This window comes from Rhamphochromis sp. 'chilingali', assembly GCF_963969265.1.
Source record: "Rhamphochromis sp. 'chilingali' genome assembly, chromosome: 19".
Taxonomy (NCBI): Eukaryota; Metazoa; Chordata; class Actinopteri; order Cichliformes; family Cichlidae; genus Rhamphochromis; species Rhamphochromis sp. 'chilingali'.
The window spans coordinates 615,236-634,519 of NC_137946.1; the positions used below are offsets into that span (position 1 = coordinate 615,236).

The 19,284-nt window shown below is 43.1% G+C and overlaps 1 protein-coding gene across 1 annotated transcript in view; it reads right to left on the reverse strand.

Moving 5' to 3' along the window:
* Positions 1-19,284, reverse strand: part of dlg2 (discs, large homolog 2) — a 176,661-nt gene that overhangs the window by 25,515 nt on the left and 131,862 nt on the right. Inside the window, exon 16 of the mRNA XM_080867650.1 lies at positions 10,234-10,390. Coding sequence (XP_080723776.1) covers positions 10,234-10,390 — 157 coding nt within the window. The remainder of the gene's footprint in view (positions 1-10,233; positions 10,391-19,284) is intronic.

The following is a 19,284-nucleotide window of genomic DNA, read 5'->3' on the forward strand; positions in this document are numbered from 1 at the left end:
CAAGTCCAGAACCCTGAGGCTGTACGCTAGGTGTAAGGCGGGAGTTCAGGGACTGGTGAGTGTCAGTACCACGATCCAGGATGAGACAAAGGAAATCCACAAGTACATCAGGAAGATGGCCCCAACCGACCGCGTGTTTAGTGAATACCTCAGCCAGCAGAAATACAGGAAAGAGGAGGAACCATCATGGAATTATAGGCCCCTGCACGGTATGTACCACCGGCAGATAGAGGAGGTGGCTGAAATCCTACCAGTGGCTGGACAAAGCTGGACTGAAAGACAGCACAGAGGCACTAATCATGGCAGCACAGGAACAAGCTCTGAGTACAAGATCCATAGAGGCTGGGGTCTATCACACCAGGCAAGACCCCAGGTGCAGGCTGTGTAAAGATGCCCCAGAGACAATCCAGCACATAACAGCAGGGTGCAAGATGCTAGCAGGCAGGGCATACATGGAACGCCATAACCAAGTGGCATGCATAGTGTACAGGAACATCTGTGCCGAATATAACCTGGAAGTCCCGAGGTCAAAATGGGAGACGCCCCCAAGGAGAATGACCGAGCTAAGATTCGGTGGGACTTGCAGATATAGACGGACAATATAGTGGTGGCTAACCAACCGGACATAGTAGTGTTGGACAAGCAGAGGAAGGTGGACATCGTGATAGACATTGTGAAAGTGAATGAAAGCAACATCAGGAAGAAGGAACACGAGAAGCTTGAGAAATACCAAGGTCTCAGAGAAGAGCTGGAGAAGATGTGGAGGGTGAAGGTAACAGTGGTCCCAGTGGTAATCGGAGCACTAGGGGTGAGTGGGGAATTTGTATATTTTTCTTGTCTTTTTTCTCATCTTGTCTGTTCTGGTAAATAATCTCTTAAAATCCAGAATAATCTTCTTTGTCTTTGTGGTGTTCAGAGCCGGTTGATATAGGCTCTGAACACAGGAATAATTAAAGCATGGGATGAAAGCCTATCTCAGAGAGAGGTTGAAAATTCTGGTGAAGACTGTGAACACAGTCCCTAAAAAATCTGATACTGTCAAGTCCAGATGTTTTCCTGGCACCAACCCCTCTTAACATCCACTTTACATCCTGAACCTGTACAGTCAATGGTTGGGAGCTCAAAACTGGGACTTGGAAGGTGTTAATGGTTGAGACAGAATAGTGGATTACGGGGGAGGTGTCTCAAAGCGTGAGAAGCTCCTTTGCTAAGTGTGATGCTCGTGTCCATGACTGTGTTGGTCTGCCTCCTGAAGTTGACAATACGCTGGATACCCTACCAAAGGTTATTATGGGAGAGTTGATTTTCTATGCTCCAATTTTCCTGATTCCGCTCTTCAGGTCAGCTCTGGCAGCACTATATACTTCCCTGAAAGTGGAATTGTGGGCTTTGGGGACACGTTTGACAGCTTACAGGACCTTTGATTGGGAAACACACATTTTTCTGCTGCTACATTTCCCACACAGAAGTTGATGGATAGAACAGCTTCTGTATGAACAGTCAAGTCCTTATTGCCAAAGACACTTGACTCAGAGGAATTGTGCTGCTTCTGTGTATACGTCTGTGGATGTATTCAGGGGAGAGGATCACAGAGAAGTGGTCAGACCGGCCTCTGTGTGGGAGATAACACACTCTGTGTTTTATGCTTGTATAAACTTGAGCCAAAGTGTTTTCCCCTCTGGTCACACATCTTACATGCTGGTAAAATCTAGGCAGGACAGACTCTAAGTTTGCCTGATTAAAATCACCTGCAGTAATATGTGTGCCGTTGGGTCCACTGTAGTAGTGTTTGTATGGTGTCTGCCAATAATAAGAGAGATGTGCTAGTGTTAGCATTGACTGGAATGTACAAAGCTGTCATTTGTCAGCATTTTGAGTTTAACTTTGTAGTCTTGATTCTTTCCTTGGCATTATGAAGAAGATAAAAGTTCAAGTTTTATATGGTTTAATCTTGGTTTTAGTTCTTTTTATGTCTTTGAGTTTACTTTCTGTTTCTGGTTGATGGTTTCTTGTCAATTAGGTTCCTTTTGTGTCTTATCCCAGTGTCTCCTGTGAGAGTCTGTTGTGTCTGTTTGTTTGTTTCTCCTGACTCTGCTTTTCCTGTTTTATTTTGATAGTCCCTGTCTCATGTGCCTTGGGTTCAGTTTTGTTCCCCCTGTCTACATTTTTGGACAGATTTCGCTTTCCCTATCATAAAGGATGGTCAAGTGTATCCTATGCTAAAGGAAGCACTCAAGCTTCATTATCGTGTCGTCCCTCAATATTGTTCTCCCTTGTTCCCTGGTTTTCTCTACGATCCTACTTTGTATTCCTGGTCCACTACATCTAAATGCTTTCTATTTAGCAGTCACACACAGTATGTTGCCCCAGGATACTTACCGGCCTTTTAAACTTATATATAAGTTCACCAGGGAGAATATGAAAAATAAAAAGTCTAGCCTTCTTAGGCTGTGAAATTTCCACCAGTAATGGGGGACATATGAAGTCAGTGTGTACAGTAAACACTGACTAATATTTAAGGTTAGATTCCCATCATCCACTGGAGCATATAGTGTCATCAGGACACTACAACACAGAGCAAACAGCTTCCCCACAGACACAGCAGCCATGGAAGTGGAGGAACGTTATATCAAAAAGTCCCTGAGTAAATCTAATTATCATAGATGGACATTTGTCAAAGTTGGGAAAGCACCTAAAAAAATCTCCAAGCACTCTAGGAGTAAAGGACAGCTGCTGCCTAAGCAAAAATCCTTAATGATCCCTTCAGTGTCAGGAGTATCGGAATAGCTGAGAAGCATTTTCTCAAAAGGCAGCACCTCTGCTGTTTTCAAACCTCAAACAACACTACCACAAAAATTGGTACCCTGGCACAAGCCTTTAAGCCTTTAAGATAGCTACAAGAGTGCCAAAAGGTGGATTTTGTCACTTTTGACTGTTGTTCATTCAGGACAGTAAACCTGAGCTTCAGGTGATTGGGGGAGATCAAGACTGTCTTCCTCTTTTTTTAAATTGCAAACTGTGGTCCAGTTGTTAGCAGAGGGAGGGAAGGCAAAGGACTGTAACTTCGAGAGATGCTGGTTTGGCAAAGGACTCATTGGATTGAGTTTCCTGGACACAATTTCCCTGAACAATGGATTGACATAGGATCATGATCCTTTAAGCCTGGAAGCTAGTAACAATAGTAACAAGTTCAGGGTTGTTGTTTTTTTGAGGTGTAAAGATACATCATCCTTTAGACTGGATTTACTCCATTATTCTGCCCCATGTATATCCATCATGTATTTAATGAGCTGTATGTCTTCTTCTGAAATCCCCACCTTCCGTTGCTACATAAAACAAAGTAGCGATGGTTTAGAAAATGTAGTTTTCTCTGGTCCCCTTCCCAATCAGACCAGGAGTGACATGTTTAGCTGGATGTTCTCCTTAAATGATTAAAGTGTGATTAAAATGGCGCCGGTGAGGTCGGCTGCCGTGCTGGATGCTCTGCCCTAACTTCTCCACTTTTTCGTCACTTTTTGCTATATCTGCGATAATCTTGCATGGGCATCATGCAAAACACACAAATCTGCTACAGTAGAGACACTTTGGTTTCTATTGGTCTGCAGTACACGAACATTTCACCATGTTTAACTCCGGACCCAACCTGGCCAAAGGAGATCCTGAGAGAGAACAAAGGACGCGACCCTAAGCGACGGCCTCGAGGTAAAAGAGCCGGCATCAGGAACAGGCTACGGGCTCGCGCACACCGCGCACCCATGCCCAGTATCCTGCTAGCCAATGTTCAATCCATCGAGAACAAGCTTGATGACCTCAGAGCCAGAATCAAGTTCCAGAGAGACATTCGGGACTGCAACCTCCTCTGCTTCACCGAGACTTGGCTGAACCCAGCGATACCAGACCACGCCGTGCAGCCGACGGGGTTCTTTTCGGTTTACCGCATGGACAGGACAATGGAGTCGGGGAAGAAAAGAGGTGGTGGAGTGTGTTTGATGGTGAACAACAGATGGTGCAACAGCACAAACATCTCCCCACTCACACGCTCTTGCTCGCCCAATCTGGAGCTTTTGATCGTTAAGTGTCGCCCTTTCTATCTCCCTCGGGAATTCACTGCGGTCATTGCCTGCACTGTTTACATTCCGCCTCACGCGGACTCGGACACTGCCTTATGTGAGCTACATGAGGCTCTCACACATCAACAAACACTTCACCGAGATGCCGCACTCATTGTTATGGGAGATTTTAACAGAGTGAATCTCAAACGGACATTTCACAACCTTCACCAGCACATCAACTGCCCCACCCGGGGCACGAGGACATTAGACCACTGCTACACCCCGTTCAAGAACTGTTACAAGGCTCAACCCCTGCCAGCATTTGGAAAATCGGACCATTCCGCCATCTTCCTCATACCTGCTTACAAACAAAGGCTAAAGCAGCAACCACCAATCAGGAGGGAGGTCGCTCGCTGGACGGACCAATCGGTGGCCGCGCTGCAGGACGCACTGGATGACGCAGACTGGGACATGTTTCGGCGCAGCTCTGATGACATCAACATGTTTACGGAAGCGGTTGTGGGATTTATCGGGAAACTAGCGGACGACACAGCAGAAAGAACTATCATCCGAACGTTTCCCAACCAGAAGCCGTGGGTGGATAAAAACATCCGCGACGCTCTGAGATCACGCACCGATGCCTACAATGAAGGGCTTGTCTCCGGTAATATGGACCTATACAAGGCTGCGTCCTACAACGTGCGCAGCGCGGTCCGAAAGGCAAAGCGGAGCTACGGGGAAAAACTAGAGTCACAGCTACGACAGTGCGACTCTAGGAGCCTGTGGAAAGGACTGCGGACTATAACGGACTATAAACGACCAGCTTCTTCAATGATGAATGCCGATGCTTCACTGGCTGATGAGCTGAACACGTTTTATGCTCGCTTCGACGCCGCAGCAATTAAAACAACAAACGGCTGCGCGCACTCGGAGTGCACCAGTGAAGAAAATGCATTCGTCATCACAGAGCATGCCGTGAGGAACACCTTCAGGAGGGTGAACACCAGGAAGGCAGCAGGACCAGATGCAATCCCTGGCCGGGTCCTTAGAGCCTGCGCTGATCAACTAGCACCGGTGTTCACGGAGATCTTCAACCTCTCCCTGGCCCAAGCTGTGGTTCCCACGTGCTTCAAACGGTCCATTATTGTCCCTGTTCCAAAGAAACAACAGCCCGCTTGCCACAATGACTACCGTCCAGTAGCACTGACTTCAATTGTGATGAAGTGTTTTGAAAGACTGATGAGAGATCACATCACTTCTTCACTTCCTCCCACCATTGACTCACTTCAGTTTGCTTACCGGACTAATCGTTCCACAGACGATGCCATAGCTCACCTGCTCCACACATCCCTGAGTCACCTGGACACTGGCAGAGGGAATTATGTTAGGATGCTGTTCGTGGACTACAGTTCAGCATTCAACACAATAATTCCCTCTAAGCTTTTCACCAAGTTGACGGATCTAGGACTCAGCTCATCACTGTGTCAGTGGATCCTCAACTTCCTCACAGACAGACCCCAACAGTGAGGGTGGGAAAACAAGTCTCCCCCTCCATCTCACTCAGCACTGGAGTGCCTCAGGGCTGTGTTTTAAGCCCCCTGCTGTACTCACTGTACACTTATGACTGTGTAGCCACATCCGACACCACCTCCATTGTCAAGTTTGCTGACGACACTGCTGTTGTGGGCCTGATCTCCGACAACATCGAGACGGCCTACCTGGAGGAGATTAGGAACCTGGAGACCTGGTGCCAGGAGAATAACCTCCTCCTAAACATCAGCAAGACTAAGGAGCTGATCGTGGACTTCACTACAAAGCAGGCGAGGAATTACAAACCCCTCATCATCAGTGGCACGCCAGTGGAGAGAGTGGACAGTTTCCGATACCTGGGTGTCCACATCACTCAGGACCTGTCATGGTCCTGTCACATAAACACCCTGGTTAAGAAAGCCCGTCAGCGTCTCTTCTTCCTCAGAAGACTTAGAGACTTCCATCTGCCACTGAAGGTGCTCAAGAACTTCTACTCCTGCACCATCGAGAGCGTCCTGACGTCAAACATCTGCACCTGGTTTGGGAACAGCACCAAGCAGGATAGACGAGATCTGCAAAGGGTGGTGCGCTCGGCAGAACGCATCATTCAATCAGAGCTCCCTGACCTGCTGTCCATCTACACCAAGCGGTGCAAGTCCAAAGCTAGGAAGATTATGATGGACCTCTCCCATCCCAACAATGGACTCTTCTCACTGTTGAGGGCTGGGAAGCGCTTCCGCTCCCTTAAGGCCAAAACAGAGAGAATGAGGAGGAGCTTCTTCCCCCAGGCTATTCGGGCCCTGAACCAGGTGTAGGACTGGACTCTCCCACACACGTCACTATAAGACTGGACTCTCACACACGTCACCACACGCACCACCACACATTTCCTATAATCCTATAATTCCTATAATTTATAATCCTTATCTTTATAATCTCTTCTGCTATTTGCACATTCTTTACTGTAAATTCCTAAGTTAATTTGTAAATTTTTGTAGTAAATTGTAAATATTGTAGAACTTTTCTTCTGTCATTTAATGGTCGGGCATTGTACAGCTACAAGCATTTCACCCCCATGTCATACTGTGTATGGTTGTGTGTGTGTGACAAATAAAATTTGAATTTGAATTTGAATTTGAATTTGAAATTGTCTGAGTGGTGTCCAAAAAACGATGTGGGCTTCATAGATAATTGGGAAACCTTCTGGAGGAAACCTGGTCTTGTTAGGAGAGACGGCATCCATCCCACTTTGGATGGAGCAGCTCTCATTTCTGGAAATCTGGTCAAATTTATTAAACCCCCCAAAATGCCTCTCTGCAGCTTCTCTCCTCCTGCTACCCCCCCAAAAACCCATCTCCATAGAGACTGTGTCAGCTTCCAAACAGACAAAAAACAAACTAAAAACCAGCAACAAACAACTTAAACATAAACAATTACAAAGAAAGAACAATACAGTATCCACATCTGAACCAAAGAGTAAAACAGTGAAATGTGGATTATTAAATATTAGGTCTCTCTCCTCCAAGTCTCTGTTAGTACATGACTTAATAATTGATCAACAAATTGATTTACTCTGCCTTACAGAAACCTGGTTGCAGCAGGATGATTATGTTAGTTTAAATGAATCAACACCCCCGAGTCATTCTAACTACCAGAAACCTCGAAGCACAGGCCGAGGGGGAGGTGTGGCAGCAATTTCTCACACCAGCCTATTAATTAATGAAAGACCAAGACAGACTTTTAATTCATTTGAAAGCCTGATGCTTAGCCTCGTCCACCCCAGCTGTAAACTCAGAAACCTGTCTTGTTATCATCTATCGTCCACCTGGTCCTTACACAGAGTTTCTGTCTGATTTCTCAGACTTTATATCTAATTTAGTTCTGAGCTCAGATAAAATAATTATTGTGGGTGATTTTAACATTCGTGTAGATGCTAAAAATGACAGCCTCAACATGGCATTTAATCTGTTATTGGACTCAACCTGGTTCTGCTGGAGGTTTCTTCCTGTTAAAAGAGAGTTTTTCCTCCCCACTGTCACCAAAGTGCTGCTCATAGGGGGTCATATGATTGTTGGGGTTTTCTCTGTATCTATTACTTTAGGGTCTACCTTATAATGAAAAGCACCTTGAGGCGACTGTTGTTGTGATTTAGTGCTGTATGAATAAAAGTGAATTGAACTGAATTCAATGGAAATGTGACTTTAATTCTGCAACATTAATTATTTTGATTTTAATTTAAATGTGTAAAACTAAATATTAGTGCTGTCAATAGATAAAAAAAATTAACTAATTAATCTCACAATTTTAATCGCAATGAATCGCAGTTACTTGATCAAAAGCCTGGTTGCAATTACATTTTTTCAACTTTATATTTAAGCTTGTAACATACATTTATGCAATATAATGAAGTATAAACACAAAGAATGTTAAATGCTTAAATTCAAAGAGAATTTGAATAGTTTTCTTCAGTCTTTTAGCACAGGCTTTCTCCTGTGAAATGCAACTTAAAAAAAAAAAACCTAATAGGTAAGTATAAACTAATATATAATTATATCAAACTGCTGTCAAACAAAATATTTAAAATGTCTAATCAGATTCATCACAGGGTTACTTTGGATTAATTTTGATTAATCACGATTAAATATAATTTTTATTCAATATTAATCACATTTCATTTTGCATGAGCAGACTCGAGAAAAGCAGCTTGTTGCAATCCACTTGGCGATTGCGTCAGTCAATATGTCCGAGGTCGACTTACTGAGTCCGCGATGCTCCGTGAGTGGTTTGTCCAAGCTGGGTGACGCGTTAGCTAAAGTGCTAGCAGCATCCTGGCTAACGTATGCTTCGCGTCAATGTGATATTTTAAGCAGGAAGTGCTTCAGTGAAAATTCCTTCTTGCACAACATGCATAAGACTTTATGTTGGTCGACTGTTCCGTCTTCTTGGTTTTTTAATACTCAAATTTCCCGTCGAGAGGGCCGATGTGCGTTTATCATCTTCCATATTGAGTTGATTGGTTCAGCTGCCCGTCACTACCAGATCAACTGCCCATTTGCGCATGTGCGAAGGTAACTCTGCTTGGCCAAACTGCCCGAAATGAGTTAACAGAAACATTTTAGGGATTTTGAGTCATTCTGTACTCCAGATGCGTTAATTGCGTTAAAAATTTTAATCGCGTTGACCATGATGGCGGATTAATTTGCGTTAACGCATTAATTTTGACAGCACTACTACATACTTATTTTTTAAATCACTGTAGTTTTAAAAGAGATGTTTTCCATTCTTATTTGATTTCAGCTGCCAAGCTGCTTCTGCTTCCTTTTGTTTAGAAGTTTAATCATGATCCACCACTAACGTGACAGATCGGGACTATTGACCGATGGGACTGGACTCTGGGTTTTAAAGCAGCCATGCTGTTGGTTTAGCAGAGCTTTTTGTAAAGGAGATTGTCTGGATGGCAGCACATGTTCAACATGTTTAATATAAAAAGTATCTTCACAGATGTGCAAGTTTTTTGCACAGCTGGATGTTTCCCTTCCTTGTTAGCTCAGAAAACACAGGTTCAATCATTTCCACAAAGAATTAAAAAATTTGAACAGTCAAACTACAACTCAGTCTTTGCAAGTCATCTTAGTCTACAAATAGGATAAGACCCTTTAGAAGTTTTATTTTTATTTTGGATGGCAGTTTTTTTTTTATTGTAGATGCATCAAATGGCTCTTTCCTGACAGTAGTTTTCAGAGACATGCCATGACTAGATGGTTATACATGTTTATTTGATTAAATCTCTGCATTCTTTGCAAATTTAGATTTAAAAACAATGTTTTAAAATAGCTTGCAGACACAATCTTAACCCCTTCTCCTTCTTTCTTTCTGAAAGGCTTAGCCTCTATGTAATGCTATTTTTTACCCCTAATCCTCCCATGCTGCCGAATAGCCTAATTATCTGTGAGAGGTTCTGCTGGGTGTTTTCTTAATATTAGACAAATTAGCAGTCCTTTACTATCCCTTTCCTAGCTTTCGCTGGCAATGAAGGAAATTTCTGTTTCGTCATTAATTATTAATTATTTTAACAATTAAAGCAATAAAGATGAAAAACACTAGTTTTGTATTTATAGCTGTCAATTACAAATGCACATATTTAATAGATTTAATTAAAAAAATAACCTGCTAATAAACTATGACACACAGCACCTATCTGTTATCATACTGGAGCAATACTGCAGAAGAAAAAACCCACCATCCATTTGCTTTGAAAGTAAATCTAGGCCACCTGAACTATTGCACACTTTATCATTGTCCTTGGAACACACACATTTAACAAAAGTCAGCCTGTACTTGTGCAGAGCATTACAAAGAGATTCAGACTGCAACAAATAAAAACAGCTTATTTATTCAGATTTGTTTGTAAGCAGTTTGCATATTCAGTTCAATTCAGTCTATAAAAAACTGAATACAGCTGCCTCAGGATGCTTTATACTGTAAAGACCCTCAAATAGGGCTGCTATTGAGCTGTGAAGGTTTTTCATAATGAATTAAACCGCAGGTGACATCAGAATTTCTACATCAATAATTTCGGTAAAACTTAAACATATTTTGAAACATTACTATGTGTAAATCTCTGTGGATATAGTGGCTCTTGCATACTCACTGATAAAATCTGGTCACCTCGCCTCAGTTCTCCACTCAAGTCAGCGGGTCCTCCCGCAAGGATGAAGGAGACAAAGATGCCCTCACCATCTTCACCACCTACGATGTTGAAGCCCAAGCCCGTGGTACTCTTGTGGAGCACTACCTTCCTGGGTTCCCTGTGCAGACAGTTTAAATAATACATAAGCTCAGGGGAGTCAGTAGGTCTCAGCATCTTCAGCTCAGAAAGAAGACTAAAAGGTGGACAACAATTGCACAATTGCTCGAGTAAAGCTTTGTGCAGACACTGAAGCTCAGTGACTGCCAGAGCTCCACAGGGGGATAGTGCTCTACTTAGATCACTTGTCCCAATTTAGCGCTGACGAAAAAGGAGCCTCATCATATTACACACTTTCACACACTGGTTTGCTTGCTCTTTTGCTCCATCTGTCACAAACTTACAGACACTTGAATATACTAATGTATCTCAAAATATTTGAAGATTATGAGTACTGAATCTAAGGAGCTTGGAAAGAAAAGTGTCTGGACTTCTTTAAGTGGCTTGAAGATGTTTCACCTCTCATCCGAGAAGCTTCTTCAGTTCTAGTTCTAGTCCAGACGCTTTTCTTTCCAAGCTCCTTAGACTACGATGACCTGGATGACTGACAACCTTCACAGACATGAACACTGAATATTGACAGTTGTCAAAATGATCATCGTTAATACCCTTCACAGGTATGGTAATCCACAGAAGGTCGTTGCTGAAAATTTTGGCTGTCTACAGAGTGCTGTATCAAAGCTTATTATTATAAAGTTAAAGTTGAGGGAAAACGTAGGAAAACGTGCACATTATTAATTGATCACAACCAGTTCAAGAAACTGGCAGGTCTGTGTTAACACAGCTGAGAGAGTAAAAGGTCTAAACATCCAGCTTTATGTGATTATAAATGTGATTAAAAGTGAGACCTTCTTATGTGATGAGAATGATTTTAAATTATATTCTGGTTTTAGCAGAAAACCAAATAGGACAAGCCAGTATAGGAGAAGTATATGCTCTATTTCTAGCCCTAGTCAATATTCTTGGGGCAGCATTTAGGAACTGCTACTGCGCAAGTGAAAGTAAGCATTCTGCACATTTGTTTATTATGCATATTCAGGGACATATCCTGGTCAGAAACGACTCTGCACGTTATGTCTTTAAGACATTCCTGCAGTTTAACTCATTGGTGTGTGTTATCTGGCTTCATGGACAGATAGAGCTGGGTGTCATCAGCATAGCAGTGTAAATGTATGCTATGTCTTCTAATGATGCTGCCTAAGGGAAGCATGTATAATGTAAACAGAATTGGTCCTAGCACTGAACCCTGTGGAACTCCATAATTAACCTCAGTGTGTGAAGAGGACTCTCCATTTACATGCACAAACTGGAGTCTATTAGATAGATATGATACAAACCACTGCAGTGCAGTACCTGTAATACCTACAGCATGTTCTAATCGCTCTAATAGGATATTATGGTCGACAGTATCGAACGCTGCACTGAGGTCTAGCAGGACAAGCACAGAGATGAGTCCACTGTCAGAGGCCATAAGAAGATCATTTGTAACCTTCACTAAAGCTGTTTCTGTGCTGTGATGAGCTCTGAAACCTGACTGAAACTTTTCAAATAAGCCATTCCTCTGCAGATGATCTGTTAGCTGTTTGACAACTACTCTTTCAAGGATGTTTGATATAAAGGAAGGTTGGAGATTGGCCTATAATTAGCTAAGACTGCTGGGTCTAGAGATGCTTTTTGAGTAAAGGTTTAACTACAGCCAGCTTGAAGGCCTGTGGTACATATCCATTTGAGAGAATTTGATTCAATTCAGTTTTATTTATATAGCTTATTGTAAAGCTCCAAATTGCAACATTTTGAGAGAAGCCAGTTGAGTCTAATAACAGATTAAATGCTTTGTTGACTAAATCAGCATTATCCAGAACCAACAGTTTCTCTGTTACTATCAATAACTCGCCGGTCTCCGTTTCTTCCTCTGTGAAAACTCTGGGTGTCATCCTCGACAGTACTTGTACACAGTAGTTGTACACATTTAAGGCTATTCATCATCTCTCCCCTCCATATCTCTCTGTTCTGGTTCAGATCACCGCCCCATCTCTGTGTCTCAGATCTTCTTCTTCTCTTTCTCTCTCTGTCCCCTCTCTTCGTCTTGCCACCATGGGGAGCAGGGCTTTCAGCTGCTCAGCTCCTCGACTCTGGAATTCCCGACCTCCTGATTTAAGAAATCTCACTTCCTTCTCTCTCTTTAAGTCCCAACTCAAAACTCACTTGTTCATAACAGCTTATCCCACATAACCTCTCCACTCTGCTATTTACAGTGGCTTGCAAAAGTATTCGGCCCCCTTGAACTTTCCCACATTTTGTCACATTACAGCCACAAACATGAATCAATGTTATTGGAATTCCACATGAAAGACCAACACAAAGTGGTGCACACGTGAGAAGTGGAACGAACATCATTCATGATTCCAAACATTTTTACAAATAAATAACTGCAAAGTGGGGTGTGCGTAATTATTCAGCCCCCTTTGGTCTGAGTGCAGTCAGTTGCACATAGACGTTGCCTGATGAGTGCTAATGACTAAACAGAGTGCACCTGTGTGTAATCTAATGTCAGTACAGATACAGCTGCTCTGTGACGGCCTCAGAGGTTGTCTGAGAGAATATTGGGAGCAACAACACCATGAAGTCCAAAGAACACAGCAGACAGGTCAGGCATAAAGTTACTGAGAAATGTAAAGCAGGCTTAGGCTACACAAAGATTTCCCAAGCCTTGAACATCCCACGGAGCACTGTTCAAGCCATCATTCAGAAATGGAAGGAGTATGGCACAACTGTAAACCTACCAAGACAAGGCCGTCCACCTAAACTCACAGGCCGAACAAGGAGAGCGCTGATCAGAAATGCAGCCAAGAGGCCCATGGTGACTCTGGACGAGCTGCAGAGATCTACAGCTCAGGTGGGGGAATCTGTCCACAGGACAACTATTAGTCGTGCACTGCACAAAGTTGTCCTTTATGGAAGAGTGGCAAGAAGAAAGCCATTGTTAACAGAAAACCAGAAGAAGTCCCGTTTGCAGTTTGCCACGAGCCATGTGGGGGACACAGCAAACATGTGGAAGAAGCTGCTCTGGTCAGATGAGACCAAAATGCAAAACGCTCTGTGTGGAAAACTAACACTGCACATCACTCTGAACACACCATCCCCACTGTCAGATATGGTGGTGGCAGCATCATGCTCTGGGGGGGCTTCTCTTCAGCAGGGACAGGGAAGCTGGTCAGAGTTAATGGGAAGATGGATGGAGCCAAATACAGGGCAGTCTTGGAAGAAAACCTGTTGGAGTCTGCAAAAGACTTGAGACTGGGGCGGAGGTTCAGCTTCCAGCAGGACAACGACCCTGAACATAAAGCCAGGGCAACAATGGGATGGTTTAAAACAAAACATATCCATGTGTTAGAACGGCCCAGTCAAAGTCCAGATCTAAATCCAATCCAGAATCTGTGGCAAGATCTGAAAACTGCTGTTCACAAACGCTGCCCATCTAATCTGACTGAGCTGGAGCTGTTTCAAAGAAGAATGGGCAAAGATTTCAGTCTGTAGATGTGCACAGCTGGTAGAGACAGACCCTAAAAGACTGGCAGCTGGAACTGCAGCTGGTTCTACAAAGTATTGACTCAGGGGCTGAATAATTACACACACCCCACTTTGCAGTTATTTATTTGTAAAAATGTTTGGAATCATGTCTGATTTTCGTTCCACTTCTCACGTGTGCACCACTTTGTGTTGGTCTTTCATGTGGAATTACAATAACATTGATTCATGTTTGTGGCTGTAATGTGACAAAATGTGGGAAAGTTCGAGGGGGTCGAATACTTTTGCAACCACTGTAAATTTGTTTTATGTCTTATGCTTGTATGATTATGTAAACTGCTTGCTTTTATGCTGCTTTTATTATTCTGCTGTGTACAGTGTCCTTGAGTATTTTGAAAGGCACTTTCAAATAAAATGTATTATTATTATTATTATTATTGAGGCTGTCATTTTTAACATCTAGATGGATGTTAAAATCACCCACAATTATCTGAGCCGAGCACTAAATCAGATAAAAGTCTGAGAAATCAGACAGAAACTCAGGTGGGCAACAGAATAAAACTGTTTGACTTTTACAGCTAGGGTGGGCGAGGCTAAGCATCAGGGTTTCAAATTAATTACATCTCTGTCTGGGTTTTTGGTTGAATAAGAAGGTGCAGTGAAAAATTGCTGCCACACCCTCTCCTCGGCCTGTGCCTCAGGGATTCTGATAGTTACTATGACTCAGGAGTGTTTATTCATTTAAACTAACATAATCATTTTGCTCTAACCAGGTTTCTGTAAAGCAGAGTAAATCAATATGTTAATCGATTATTAATTCATGTACAAAAAGAGACCTAATGGTTAATAATCCACAGTTTGCTGTTTTACCCTTTGGTGCACTTGATGATACTAGATTGTTCTTTCTTTGTAATTTTTAATTTTAAAGCATTTCTTGATGATTTTCTTTGGTGGTCTAGGACAGACACAGTCTTTATGTGGAATGGGGTTTAGGGGAAATAACAGGAGTTAATCTATGGTGCTGCTTCCAGGTCCCAACTCTGGATAGTCATTTTGGGTAATTTAATAAATCTAGATTAGATTAGATTAGATAGAACTTTATTAATCCCTCGGGTGGGTTCCTCTGGGAAATTCGATTTCCAAAAAAGCACAGCACCGACAGAAGTTACAGAGTTACAGAATATTATATATATATATATATATATATATATATATATATATATATATATATATATATATATACACACACACACATATATATAAATACAGAGACAATATAAATAAAATATACGAAGGGGATAAATAGAATAAATAGGAATAAAAATAAAAATACAAGTGAATTGCACATTTCAAGTATTGAGTCTATTGCACTGTTGACTATTTACAAAAGTATTGCACAAAAGGTATTGTACAGTGAGGTGAAGAGGCACTACAGCTTAGTTGTTCCCTCCTTTGTCCTCCTGTTTCCCCTCCCTCTCCCCTCCAGGGAGGAGTTAAACAGTCTGATGGCGTGTGGGACAAAGGAGTTTTTAAGTTTTAAATCTGGCCAGAAACGAGAGCTGCACCATTCATAGTGCAATGGATTCCTTTCTCCTAACATCAATAATCTATAAAGCCAGACAACCAGCAACTTAAGGAGAACATGCAGCGAAAGAAAAGTCTGACATTGTTTCCGGAAAGGTTACACACGATTCAGTATTCATGTTAGTGAACTCAGATTGATGGAACCATGTGTCACTACTGCTTGAATGATGATTTTCTGTAATTTGCCTTCATCTTCATTGCTGCTCTGGCCCCTGGAACACAATTCACTATGGACACATCTCCAGTTCAGTGACTCTGACCTCCACCAGTGATAATGGGCTTCATTTAGTACAGTATCAGCAATTACTAAAGGAGTAACTACACATCCTACATACTGAGCAGAAAGAGCAGGGACAGGTTTAGAGGCCATGCAGAGGGAAACACTATGACATATTGAAAACACTGTATACTTTTTACCACAAAAGCAGGGATATTATGATGTCATAGTAATTTTACCCTACCAATCAGTAGGGTAAAAGTACTCATGTGTAGCATTTATACACCTATAACAACCACACATTTTTATGCACAAAATGAATATTATCATGTTTCCTGGCAAACACCAAGCAAATAATCTATGTTGACTTTTATATTACAGAGCACGACCTAAATATTGCAGGAGATCAACAAAAATTGGCTAATTTTAAATTCAACCAGCCCCTTATTTATCATCTTTCATATACACAAGATCGACCACAGTTACTTCTCTCAGCATCATTGAGTAAATTGCTTTGACAACAGCAAGAAAAGACCAAACAATACTACAGCACTAGTTACAAAATTACAATACAGTAATTACAATCTGGAACAGATTCCAGATTTTCATCAGGATAATGATGAAATAATGAATACAGGATACATGATAGTTAGAGGAAGATCGTATTCTGACAGAATAAAATGACAAGTTGTCCATGGTTATTAGTGGAGTTTGCATAACACTGCTGCATGCAGCGTATTTCAGCCTGTTCTGCCTCTTATTTGTTTAATAGTGTTCTCTACCAAACATATTGAGCAAACATATTGGTTGAACGGTGCACTGTACAGGATATTCTCAATGACAATGTATCAATTGAAGGCTTCCAAACTGTTCGAGCTGACTGGGAAAGCTCTGCAATTGATAAGCAGTTCTTGTTAACAACATAACCTTCTGCACTAGCTCCACTGTCCCAGCTCCGACTCTCTGCTACCCAAATAACAAGCCATGGGCGACTAATGACATCAAAGACCTCCTCAATAACAAGGGGATGTTTTTCAGAGTGAGAAATAAAGTGGAGCTGAGAATGGGATTATTGAGCGGCAAGATCAGAGAAACTAAGAACAATAACAGGAGAAAGCTAGAGCAGAAACTCCAGCAAAACAGCAGAGAGGTCTGGAGTGTCATTAAGGATTCAAACCATCCAATAGAAGAGAAGCTGCTGGGGACAGAGCCAGTGACTTGAATTTGTTCTTCAACTGATTTGATACTGCAGTCAATGCTCAGCTCCTACTGACTTAACTGTGGTGAGCCTGCAGTCCACAGCCACACCACTCTCTCTCCCTTTCTCTCCTTACTGCACCTTCGCCTCCAGTGAAAAACCCGACACCTCTCCGCCACCCATCACTTTCACGTACGACCACGTTCAGAAACACTATACTCAGGTAAGTATGCATGACCAGACAGGATGAGTCCCAGCACGAGTACACACTGCAATAGTTCCACTCTCTTAATATCTCTTAATACAGAGGGGGACCTAAATTTTTACATCAAATAGATGATAACCTGCATATGTGTGTTTTCTTTTTACGTAGTTTATCCCCTGTAGAGAAGAAGTATGACAGTGATGACAAAAAACTCCTAGCCGTTAAACTAGCCCTGGAAGAATGGAGGCATTGACTCAAGAGGGCAGAGCAGTTATCACTGTAGAGGAGGGTGTAACTATTGCACTGTGCATTAGATGGAGGAGTTGTACAAGGAGATAACCACATGGAGATAACATCTGCCTTTCTGACATCACCTTAATAGAGTCCAGCTCCATCCTCACAAGATCACTGGCCTTGCGAATCCGTTTATTAAGTCTGTTGGCATTTGCAACCCTCTCTATGCAACAGCATAGAGAATGTGTACTCTGAGGTATTTATAGTCCACCACGATGTCCACATCTACCCTCTGGACTGAAAGAGGCGCCACTGGTTTCCTGGTCCTCCTCAAGTTAGGGTCAATTTTTTGTCTTTGTCACATTGAGCTGCAGGTGATTCTGCTTGCACCATGTTATAAAGGAGTCAACCACAGCCCGGTACTCTGTCTCTTCACTTTCACTGCTGCATCCAACCACAGCAGAGTCATGAGAAAACTTCTGAACATGGCAGGTTTCTTTGCAGTGGTGAAGTCTGTGGTTTAGAGGACAGCCTTTGTGGTGCCCCTGTGTTGCTGATCACCTTGTCAGACACACAATGTTGAGGACACACATATCATCAGTCTTTTAAGACTTCAGAAGTCAGTAATCCTGGGAACCACTGGGATGTCGCATCTTTGGTACAGGAACGAGGCCTGACATCTTCCACAGCACTGGGACCCTCTGCAGACTCAGACTCATCATGAACAGTTTATGAAAGACTCTATAAAGCTGGGGGGCACAGGCCTTGAAGACACAGGGACTCACCCTGTCTGGTCCAGCAGACTTGCCTGCACCCGTATGTTCTGGACACAAGAGAGGGGCTGAGCTGTCAAGTTATCACCGCCGGGTGGTGAGTTGGATCAGTTGGCGGGGGAGGATGTTGGACAAACCTGGCACATCAAATGTATACTAAGGCCAGGCAGAGGCCCCGGTCCAAATGGACCATGTTCAGCACCTCGACTGCCGGACCCCCTGACTGAATTGCAGCCGCAAGGTGGTTGGTGCCTGTTGTGGTGGTAATGCCCAAACCAAATGGTGGACACCAGAGGTGAAGGGAGCCACAAGGCTGAAGAAGGAGTCCTTCCGGGCTTGGCTAATCTGTGGGACTTCAGAGGCAGCTGATAGGTACCGACAGGCCAAAAGGAATGCGGCTCAGGCAGTGGCTGAAGCAAAAACTAGTGGTGTGAGAGGACTTCAAAGAGGCCATGGAAAAAGACTTTCGGACTGCTTTGAAGGGATCCTGGCAAACCGTCAGGTGACTCAGGAGGGGAAAGTGGTGTTCTACATGCACTGTGTATAGTCTGGGTGGAGCACTGCTGACTTCAACTTTAAAATTGTCGGGTGGTGGAAGGAATACCTCAAGGACCTCCTTTATCCCACTGGCATGTCTTCTGTGGAGGAAGCAGAGTCTGGGGGCAAGGGGAAGACTCTTCTATCTCCAGAGGTTAGGTCACTGAGGCAGTTACACACCTCCTTGGCTGCAAGGTTCACCCTGAGTTCCTGTAGTCTCTGTATGTTGTAGGTCTTGACTGACACACCTCTGGAGACTTGCGTGGAGATCAGGGCGGTACGTCTGAATGGGAACCACCACCCCAGTCTGCAAATCTTTAAGAAGAGGGACTGGAGGGTGTATTCCAACTACAGGAGATCACACTCCTCAACTTTCGTGGGAACGTTTATGCCAGGGTGCTGGAAAGGAGAGTTTGTCCGTTAGTCAAATCTCAGAAACAGGAGGAACAATGTGGTTTTCGTCCTGGTCATGGATCACTGGACCAGCTCTTTATCTTCTCGAGGATACTTGAGGGCGTATGGGAGTTTGTCCAACCAGTCTACATGTGTCTTTTGGACTTGGAAAAGGCATTCAACCGTGTCTCTCGGAGTGTCAGTGGTGGGAGATGCTTCGGGAGTATGAGGTGTCTGGGACATTGCTATGGACCATTCGATCTTTATACAACTGTTGCAAGAGCTT